General features: G+C 64.7%; 1 protein-coding gene across 3 annotated transcripts; it reads left to right on the top strand.

Annotated features, from left to right (window-relative positions):
* Nucleotides 1-1,424: 1,424 nt before the first annotated feature.
* MISP (mitotic spindle positioning) lies at nt 1,425-8,523 on the top strand. 3 transcript variants are annotated; one of them, XM_072845648.1, is made up of 6 exons: nt 1,489-1,555; nt 3,008-3,146; nt 3,897-6,068; nt 6,951-7,162; nt 7,604-7,642; nt 7,918-8,523. In XM_072845648.1, the coding sequence occupies exons 3-6, from the start codon at nt 4,022-4,024 to the stop codon at nt 8,002-8,004; spliced, it is 2,385 nt and encodes a 794-aa protein (XP_072701749.1). In that variant the 5' UTR covers nt 1,489-1,555; nt 3,008-3,146; nt 3,897-4,021; the 3' UTR covers nt 8,005-8,523. The 3 variants fall into 3 exon arrangements, with proteins under 3 accessions (XP_072701748.1, XP_072701749.1, XP_072701751.1); XM_072845647.1 differs by lacking the exon at nt 3,008-3,146 and having other exon boundaries at nt 1,425-1,555; XM_072845650.1 differs by lacking the exons at nt 1,489-1,555; nt 3,008-3,146 and adding an exon at nt 2,147-2,273.
* Nucleotides 8,524-10,130: the final 1,607 nt, after the last annotated feature.

Below are 10,130 nucleotides of genomic sequence, written 5' to 3'. Positions count from 1 at the left end.
CGTGCCAGAGCGGGCAGCCCAGAGAGCGGGGCCGGGGTACCAAGGGACCGGGCGGGGGTAAGTGGGACCTCCTGGGCACCCCGCAGCTGGGCAGAGGCAGCTGGGGGGAGCGGGGTCTGACCCCATCGCCCTGCTTGGGCCGTCGCGGGCAGCAGCGGAGCCGGGAGGGGCTCCCCAGCGGGAGCGGGCTCCCGTGGGGCGCAGAGCTGTCGCGGCAGGGCAGAGAGGAGGAGGACAGGGACCTCCTGCCCCAGACGCAGGCGCAGCGAAGGGCTGCGCACCCTGGCACAGCATTGCCCGCTCGGCTCTGACGCCCTGTGCTGGCTCCAGGTGCCGGGTGCCGGCGACGCCGCCCGCTCCGCTGGGGTCCAGCAGCCACGGCCACAGGCACCGAGAGCATCACGGCCGCCGTGCCGCGGTCCTGCCCTTGGCCTGGTGGGTACAGGGTGCCCGAGGTTTCCCGACCAGGTGCAGGGTCTTGTCCCCACTGGGAGGGGGCTGCTTTCGGCCCCAGGGAAGGAGGGAGCTGCCCGGCTGCGAGGGGCTGGTGGGGAGCAGGGGGACGGGGAGGGCAGCGCAGGGCAGACGCCCACGGCCGCCGGGGTGGCGGGGCCAGCAGAGCCAGGGCTGCCATGGCAGCGAGGACACCTGCCCCAGCCCTGCCTGAGCAAACACGGGGTTATCAGGCGGCCGGCCCTGCGCCGTAAACAGGAAAGCGCAGGCTCCCAGCGTGGCTGCTCCCGGTGCGTTCACCCAGGCTCCTCCGCACGCTCCCCAGCAGGCACCGCTGCGTCCCCCGCGCCGAGGGGCTGGGACCCTGCCCTGTCCTGGGCTGCCCGGGTGGTCTCAGAGGGCTGAAGGACGCTGGGGCAGACCGGCTGTGCACCCCCGGGCTGCCTCCCTGCCCGGCGCTGCCTGTCCCCGGGAGCAGCTCGAGCTCTTGCCAGGGATGGCTGAGCCCACGTTCGTGCTCCTCCGTGGGGAGAACCGAGTGGGGGACAGGCTGCCTCGGGGCGCGGGGTCGGAGAAGAGCCCGACGCCCCGGCCCTCTTCGGAGTTTCAGACCTCCTCAGTGCTGCGGTCGTGTCCACGGAGAGGCAGAGCGTGCCTGCAGAACGGCGCGTTGGTGCGCTGCCGCACCGCTGCATTGGCGCATCGATGCACTGGCATGTCGGTGCTTTGGCGCACCGGTGCACGGCGCGTCGGTGTATTAGCACGTTGGTGCATCGGCACGTCAGCGTGTTGACGCGTGCCGCAGGCTGGGGGCCAAGGTCAGCCCCGCAGGCGTGGGAGCCAGCTGCAGCAGGGTGACGGCGGCGTGGGGGTGTCGGGAACAGGTCATTGAACTGCGGCCAGCGCTGAGCCCGGCGCAGTTCTTGGAATTCCCCACGGGCTTGGGCTGAGCTTATCAGGACCCCGCAGCTCCGCCGGCCCTGTCGGCCCCCGTGCCCCACCACCGCCCACCCCAGCCACTCCCCAGGACACGGCTCAGCTGGGTGCCCCGCGCGGCCTCCCGGGGGCATGGGGACCCCCACCCCGACAGCTCCCCCGGACAGTAAGTGCAGCACGTTCGGGGTGGGGGCGAGGGCAGTGCCGGGGTGCTCGGAGCGGCCGTTCCCCCCCAGCCTCAGAGGGACCCGTCCCTGCGCAGGGCCCGGCCGCAGCGAGGGGGTGCGTGCGCACGCCGGCTCTATCTGGGGTGGGCAGGCAGAGGGGCTGCCGGCGGCACAACGGCACGCTCGTGCACGTCTCTCACGTCGGCAGGTCTGGGAGCGCACGCGGCCGTTGGCACAGGGAGGTGGGCACACTGCAAGTCCACGCTGCGGGACCCCCGGGGCAGGGGACCCCGGAAAGCTCCCTAGATGTCTCTTTCTGGCGGGGGGCCCAGGCCAGGCTGGCGGGCGCTGCGATGCCGCCTGCTCGCCCAGCGTCTCCCCGTGGCGCTTGGCTGGGCCGGGGGCAGCCGGCACAGGGGGGACGAGCCTGGGACCCCCATGGCCCCGCAGCGCCGGGCAGCTGGGGCCAAGCCGAGAGAGTTGGATGGTTTTGGATGCTGCTTTGGGAGGGGCTGTGCCGCTCGGCGTGGTGCCGGCTGGGAGCCCCGATAACAGCCCTGCTGGTTCCTTGGGCCCGCTCCCCTCCTGCACCAGCCGCCAGTGCTTCCCGGTGAGGAGTCCCCTCCCAGCAGGAACCTCTGACCCCTCCAAACACAGTAGGATAGTTTTCACTATCCAGGTCATCGGGGGCTATACAAGAGCAATAGTGAGTTACAGGTAGGAACTTGAAGAGGTTACAGGAATTCAGATGGGCACAGAGCACCGGGAACGGCGTTCCCCGCTGACCCCAGCCCCGTTCCTGCTGCAGGCAGCAAGGCTGAACCGCCCAGGCCAGGCACGGGGCTGGGAGCCGGGACGCCCCAGGTGCCCCTGACAAGACCCAGGTGCTCCCACCCCAGGAAAGGCTGAAAGGGCTCCTCAGCTGCAGGGCCAGCCCCGTGTGCCCGTGGGAGGAAGGGTGCAGCCCAGACAGGCTGGGAGGTGAGCAGAGGGAGTTCCGTTACCAGCGTCGCTGCAGGGACGGAGGCACGTCCGGGGCACAGCGTATCCGCCCTGGGGACGAGCTGGGCTGCTCTGGACACAGGGACTCGTGGCCGCCTGCCTCCGTCCAGGGGAGCCTCACCCCGAGCCATGCTCGCCGGTACCGCAGCACCCGGGAGCCTCACCCCGAGCCATGCTCGCCGGTACCGCAGCAGCCAGGCTCTGGGCCACCCCTGTCATCACTGTAGCCTTGCTCCCGGCTTCCCCGTGTGCTCACGGGAGGCTGCGAGCACCTGGGGAGCGGTGCCCGGCACTGACGCACCCCTGGCCCACTCAGGCTCACGCGAGCCCAGCCAGGAGCGGTGATGGCAGGGTTGTGGCTACGCCTTGGCAAACAGGGAGAGAGGATGTGCCACACGCCCGTGACACGCCCGGCTCGCCCAGGGTGTACGTGTGTCTTGCTGGCACAGGGGTCGGGCCGGGGATGACGTTTGCAATGCGGTGGGAGCTGCTGTCTCACGGGGACCCACCTGCGCCGGCCGTCCCTCCCCTGGTACCCGCTGTCCCATCCAGCTCCGGCCCAGCCAGCGCAGGAGGATCAACACCAAGGTCAGGACAGTTTATTCCCACTTTGCATGATACGGGGGTTAAAGTCCCCTCCTTTTTATGAGCCATGAAACCATTTTTATGATCCACGCTGTTTCAATAGCTCGGCTATTTGGAGCCTCCTTCCCGCAAATGCGCAAGGAGAAATTCCAGGCAGAGGTGGACCTGGCGCCGCCGATGCCTCTCCCTGCCGTGAGCTGATGCTCCCGGTGCCGCCCGTGGCCGGGGGTCCCTCCCCGCCCGGTGTGCGCGGTGAGGCACGAGGGCGGCCGTGCTGGAGCGGGCAAGAGCTGGCCAGGGCGGTGGCAGAGGCTGGTGCGGCCGAGCCGGTCGTGGCGTCGCCCACGGCCCCGCGGTCTCGCAGCACCGCTGCCCTCCTGGTGGTGCGGGCGATGCTGGCTGCCTGCGGCAGGTTTGGCTTTGCTCGCTCGCAGCTGCGGCTCAGCTCGGGACGCGGCCAGGCTGGGGGACAGAGGCGGGAGGGGGACGTCGGCTTCGGGGCGGTTCCCGTTGGGAACGGTGCTTTGTGTTCTGGCTGCTTCTGTCCGAGACCTGGCATTTCTGGGTAAATGGAGCAAATGACTGCTGGGACGTGGCTGGCTTGTGTAGGCGGTGACTGTCCCCTGGGCACAGGTACCTCTTGGTCACAGCCCGGGTGAGGACAGCGGTACCGGGCTGGGAGAGGGAGCTGCGCGCCCCCGACCTCTGCTCCTTCTGCTGCTCTTAACGGCCGCTCTCCCCTCCTGCTTGCAGGGCCAGCCAGGTCCTGCCCCTCGTCCTCAGGTGAGCCGGGAGCCCGAGGGCAACCTCGAAGCTGAGCAGCGTCCCCGGTCCAGGGCAAGGTTGGCAGAGGGCTGAATGCTGACTCTTCCCAGGAGATGGACAGAGTCACCAGGCGCCTGGTCTTCCAGCTCCCGCAGGCCTCGCACAAGCACGACTGTAACAACGCTCACCAAGCCGGCTCGTTGGCAGAGCAGAGGGCCGACAGCGACGACGACGTGTTTGGCTCCGCTCAACACAGCAGCCAGAGGGTGGAAAACGGCTATGGCTGGAAAACGAGGTCGAAGTCACCCTCGTATTTCCTGGATGGTGGAAAAGATATCTGGACCCCGTCCCCGGACAGGGAGTCCAAGCTGGAGGTAGTGACGTCGGGAAGCCTGTACAACCTCAGGGCTTACAAAGGCAAGGGGAAACCCTCGAAGCTTTACGATGAGGATGAGCAGGAACAGTACAGGGTCCCTCCGCCAAACATCTCACCCGAGAAAGCCAGAGAGCTTGAGGACGAGAGGAGAGCGGTCATCCAGGGCCAGGTGGTGAGGAAGAGCTCCACCGTGGCCGAGAGGTGGAGCTCCATGGATGAGCTGAGCTCCATGAGCGCCGGCACGGGCAGCCAGGGTGAAGACAGACAAGCGGGCAGCTTCTCCACCAGCTTCGCCATTTGCTTCGACAAGCCTTCCTCGGGGAGGGCAGCGACGCCTGTTGACCCTGAAAATATCGACACGGAGCAGATCAACTTCTCCACTGCTCGGCAGCAGTTCCTGATGCTGGAGAAGACCAACCCGGGCTCTTTTTTCAGTCCAGGGCAACAGGCCATGTCTCCAAAGCCAGAGTCGATGACAAAAGTCTCTAGGCAAGAGTGGCACAGTCCCGAGACAGCCATGAAGGCTGCAAGAGGTTACGGTAATGCCGAGGCAACCAGCCAGAGCAGGACGGACAAGACTGTTTATCAGGTTTGTAGTGTGTCCTGCAAGACACCTGTGAAGGAGGAGGTTTATGCTCCCAGAAGGACTGATGCTGAAAGGCCCTATCCTACCAGGAAAACATCGAGCCTGACTAAAGCATCTTCCAGAGAGGACCTGGACCCCGGCTTGGGTGAGATGTATAATGAAGCCAATGCAGGCTATGACAGCAACGGAAGCGCATCCAACGAGATCTTCAATGGCCTTGCGGACCTGAGGGCCGGCAGCAGTGGCCTGGGCAAGGAGACGAAGATCAGCAACGAGACGCCCATTGAGCGGGAGATCCGCATGGCGATGGAGAGGGAGGAGAACCTCTGGAAGGAGAGAGGGATCCAGCGGCTGACCTCCAGCAACGAGCTGGTGGAGATCCAGACCAAGCCTCTCCTCTCCATGCATGCCTCTCCCGGCCCAGGCAGGAAAGGGAAGGACAAAGGCCGCGCTTCCCTTTACGTCCAGAGGGAAATCGAGCAGGAAACCAAGCGCGAGGAAGATCTGAAGAAGCAAAGGAGGCTGCTGGGGATGTACGACAAGGGGACGCAGCAGGAGCTGGACGAGCACAAGAGGGTGTTCGAGCAGGAGGAAGCCCCCCCGCAGAAGCCCACCCCGAGGAAGGCAGACGAGCGGAGGAGCTGGGTTAATGAGTTTGCGGTGGAGCAGCCCATGAGCCACGGCCCCTGCTCTGCAGAAGACACCAGGGGTGGGAGAAGCCTTCCCAGCTACGCAGTGAGCATCACGCACTTCCAGGAGTCCCAGCCACGCTTCGCCGCCAGGGAGAAGAGCCAGGATCAGCCCCCCGTGTCCCAGAGCATTTCCGCCAGCGCCAGCAAATGCGCAAGCGAGGATTCCTGGGGAGGAAGGCTTCCCAGCTCCACCCCGAGCCCTGCCGGCACGGCTGTCCCGCCCAGAGAGTACTTCTCCTTCTCCTTCTGGAAGCCCAAGTTCTCCTTCGTGGACAACATGGGGACGCAGAACCCGCTAAGGAGGGAGGACGGCCGGGAGGAGCAGTACAAGCTGAGGACCTGGAAGCCCCAGACATCGGCGCTGATCGAGGAGGAGATCCGGAGCGACTTGCAGAGGGAAGAGGAGCTGCAGGAGCAGCGGCGGCGGCGGCAGCTGATAGACGGCTACTCCCTGGTCGGCAGCAATGGCGTTCCCCAGGAGGGCTCCCACTCACGGCACAGCTCCGGTAAGGGGAGGAGAGGAATGGCGGGATGGGACAGGGCAGGGGTCAGACCCTGGGGCAGGGCTACCATGGGCATCGCTCCCGCCCTCCCGTTCCTCGTGGCTTTGAGTCTCAGCAGGAGCCATCAGAGGGGGCAGGAGGGGCACCGTGAGGTGCCCGTCCCAAGGGACCTTCCTGTGCAGGCAGGTGCCTCTCCCAGGCACGGGAAGCCATTCGGCAGCAAACCCTTACGGCGTCCGCAGTCTGCACAAGATGCCTCTTGCGGGCAGCAGCCAGAGGTGACCTGGGCTCTCTGTGAGAGCAAGAGCAGCTGTGGCAGGGACCAAGGGGGACAAAGCATCAAGTCCCGGCCTGGGAGAGTCTGGCTGCAGGTGAGGGTCCAAGTTCCTCCCTGCAAGGATTTGCTGAGATGCCCGTAAGGACCCCTGTGTGTTGGTAGCAAGTTGTCCCAGGAGAAAAAATTCTCCTTGGACAGGGATTCTGTGGTCAGCAAGCAGAAGTGCTTGACGTCAAGTCCCTGGAGCCAGCTGGACCAGCCCAGCCTGCTGGGGAGAGCAGATGTAGGGACCTGCTGCTGCTGAGGGATGGGCTCTGCAAGAGCGGCACGGCTTTTGACTCTAGAGCTGCTCAGATATTGATGACTTTGTGTCATACTATCACAGAAAACAGTGCTGGAAGGGCCCAGAAGTGCCCAGCTCGTGTTTCCCCTCCCTTGCTCCTGACAATCCCTGGCTGGCACCCAGACACGGGGTCCCAGGCGTGACCAGACCCCTGGACCTGCCGAGGAGGCTGGTCTGGGGCAGGAGCCTTGCCCTCCTGTGGGTACCCCAGCCCCCAGGAGTGGTCCTGGTGTCCCTCACCCCCCGATGGCTCTTTCTCTTGAAGCTGCCTCAGGTGTCAGCGGCAGCTACTCGGTGTCCGAGTCTCCCGTCTCCACTCCTGCCTCGCACCAGGAGGGGGTCCTGGGGCTGGCGTCGTCCTTCACCCCGCTGAGAGTGGCCAGTCCCTCCCAGGGCAGCACGGAGACCCTCGCCCCTGACTCGGCTCGTTCCAGCCCCTTCGAGGAGCGGAGGAGGAGGGTGAAGGAGGACGGAAAGGTGAACGCACCCGCCCTGCCTGCGCCGGGCAGCACGCGGTTGGGGGGCTGGAGCCCGGGAGAAGGCTGGTGGCTCCAGGGCTGAAGGTGGCTGTGCCCGGCTCCCAGCCGGAGCTGGAGGTCCAGCTGCTCAGCTTGGTGGTAGAGCCGGCAGTGGTGGTACCGGCAAGGGGCCACGCCGAGCCCCCGTGGCAGCACCCCACAGCTCAGGGTGCCAGCGCTGGGTGGGACTGCAGGGGAGCAGCAGCTTCCTCCAGGGGGTCCTGGCCTGAACTGTCCCCCCACTCCGGGGAGGGCACGAGGGCATGCCTGCATGCGCTATCTCACCTCGCCTCTCCCCTGCCCGGCAGCCTGACCCACCATGCCCCATATCCGGCTGCCTCTGGATATTTCCCTGCGAGGTTGCCGTTATCATCTGAACCGTTTTTTCCCCTTTTCACAGTACGCAGGCATTGAACCCACTGACAAGATCAACACGGAGGTAAAGTCCTTTACATGCTGGAGGGCTCTGCTTGCACTGCCCTGCCTCCTCGCTGCCCGTCCTGGAGGCTGAGGGGGTGGACGGGGGTCTCAGCTCCCGCGGGGCCACAGGCACCGCTCGGGTAGGCATCGCGTTGGGCAGAATGTGTCGTGGCCGCTGTCGGGTGTATTTAACCCGAAGAGGGGGGGCTTCTGGCTGGGAGGGCAAGTTGTGCAGAAAAGATTGTCTATAAAACTCTCTTTGTAAAAAGATGCTGTGCCTTCTGGTTTCTTTAGGTTGTGGAAAGCACCAGAGTGATTCGTCACAAGAGTGCCATGGCCCAGCGCTGGGAGGCAGGGCAGTACGTCAGGGACGATGACTGAGGGAGCCCTCGGGGCCGGGGCCACTGGACTTGGCCACATACTCACCCTCTTTGGGATCAACTGATGCACAATCTAAATACCTGATCAGTTCAGCTCCTGGTTATCACGAGAATCAGAGACTTGTACGCCGCAAATCGCACCCATTTTTAATATAACAGATGATCCTTCCGATGCATTAGATGTGCTCATTTGTTCCCCCTTCCCTTTGAGGTGAGGTAATACTTTTTTTCTTAAGAGGGGAAAAATTGGATCACTTTCTTTTAATCACTTCTGCAAGGAGACAGCTAGATGAAATCATACGGTAATTTAACTTCTCTCTCATTGGAAGCTGTGTCTCTGGCTTACAAAAAAGCTATTTTATTTCTAAGTGGTTTTAGGTGTTTTAAGTACCACAACATCCGGCATCACCTAGGAGGGCACCTAGGCCGATGCAGCCCTTTGGATCAGTAGCAGCATCAAACTGGGGAATCAACGTTTCTGCTTCACTCGTGTCATCCGCTGAGCCGCAGCAACGCAATACACGTGTACATAAATATACAAGTGCTGTTTATTTTGGTAACTTATTAAAGAGTCGTTGCTCTCCCTCCTTCTTCCCGGCCCCTTTTGTCTGCCTGCTGCCTTGGTTTTGCAGCAGCCGTTGCACCGGAGCCCTGCCCCGGGGGGGCCGGGGCCTTCTGCGGGGCGCAGCCCGGGGGGGGGGGGGCCGCGGCCCCGGGGCTCCCTGCGGCTGCCGGGCAGGGGAAGGGCCGGGGCCCCGCTGCCGGCCCCGCTGTCGCTAGATGGCTCCCGGCGAGCGCCCACGGGCGAGCGTGGGGCCGGGCAGCCCGCGGCCGAGGCCGCCGGGCAGGGCAGGGCCGGGCCGGGCCGGCTGAGCGCCGGAAGGCGAGGGCCGGGCTCCGGAGCGGGGCCGGGCCGGGGGCGCGGGCGCAGCCCGGGGCAGCACCTCCCGCCGCCGCCTGCCCTCTGCGCTCGGGACGGAGAGCGGCGCGGGTCCGACGCCCTCCGCGCCAGAAGAGGAAGAGGAAGAGGAAGGGCTCGGCAGGAGCCTCTGGGCGCTCCCTCCCTCGCAGCGCACGGAAGGGCCGCGCCCGCTCGGCTCCCGCTGCCGCCCCCGCGCAGGGCTCGCCCGGCTGGGAGAGCCCCGTGCCCGCCGGGGCGGGGTGGGAGCGGGCGACGGCCGCGGCCCCCCCGCCGCCGGGCCCTCCTCCGCCGGGCCCCCCGCCGCCGGGCCCCCCGCCAAGCAGCCGCCGCGGCACGGCTCCCGCAGCAGACGGGCCTGGAGCCTCCGCCCTTCGTCTCCTCCGCGGCCTCGAGCAAAGCCCTTGGCGTTGCCTCTTGGTCTCCGCTCTCGTTAATCGTCTTTTCTCGCGATGGAAAGAGGAAAAGCGCGCGTGCGACCCTCCGAGCATCCCGAGCGTTTCTCCCGAGCTTCTCCTTCCTCTGAGCCCTGCGAGGAAGCGCAGGGACGGGTGAGAAGCGAGGCCTGGAGCAGGAACACGACGGTCCCCGTCTCCCCAGCGCCCAGGCTCTCGGGCTGCCCGGGCACCGGAGCGCGCTGGCCCGGCCGGCAGCTCTGCTGGCCCCAAGGGCTGGAGGGCGTCCCGCTGACCAGCCAAGAGCATTCGGTCTCACTTCTCACAGAAAAAGATGTTCCTGGAAGTCCTTTTCCGCCAAGTATATACACAAATGCATTAATTAAAAATAAGCTTTTACAAGTGTTTTTATCCTGACTTCAGCCATAAACATTCAATTCAAAGTTCTCTCATGGAGTAGTTTTTGCAGGAGGTTAATGAGGCGTCTTCTCGCTGGTACACTGAGTCTGTTTTAATTGGGCTTCGTTAACACGCAATAGAAGCGGAGACTGGGAGACCGATTTCCCCTTGTCCTTTTCTGACTGTAAAAGCGTACTCAACGTCCTCCGACTGCCATCCTCCAACAGCCTTTTTTGTCGCAGACGCTCCTCCTAGCAACAGCCTATCACATGTAATTTCCTAATTACTGGAAATGAGGTTTACGGTTTGAGCTGCTAAGACATGCCCTGGGACGGTTGTTCAGAATTTCTAATACTGCGTCCTCGCTCGTACGAAATGAAACAGTTCTCTGGCTGCTCTCTTTTGAGCGCAGCA

Source organism: Ciconia boyciana, chromosome 24, assembly GCF_034638445.1.
Source record: "Ciconia boyciana chromosome 24, ASM3463844v1, whole genome shotgun sequence".
Classification (NCBI taxonomy): Eukaryota; Metazoa; Chordata; class Aves; order Ciconiiformes; family Ciconiidae; genus Ciconia; species Ciconia boyciana.
The sequence above is the reverse complement of the archived record's forward strand: the minus strand, read 5'-3'. Positions and strand labels throughout refer to the sequence as shown.

Excerpts from the sequence above, each read along its gene's own strand:
- MISP (XM_072845647.1), top strand. The coding sequence starts at position 4,022 with ATGGACAGAGTCACCAGGCGCCTGGTCTTCCAGCTCCCGCAGGCCTCG. Across the intron at positions 6,069-6,950 it reads CCACTCACGGCACAGCTCCG|CTGCCTCAGGTGTCAGCGGC; the intron begins GTAAGGGGAGGA and ends TTTCTCTTGAAG. Across the intron at positions 7,643-7,917 it reads CTGACAAGATCAACACGGAG|GTTGTGGAAAGCACCAGAGT; the intron begins GTAAAGTCCTTT and ends TGGTTTCTTTAG.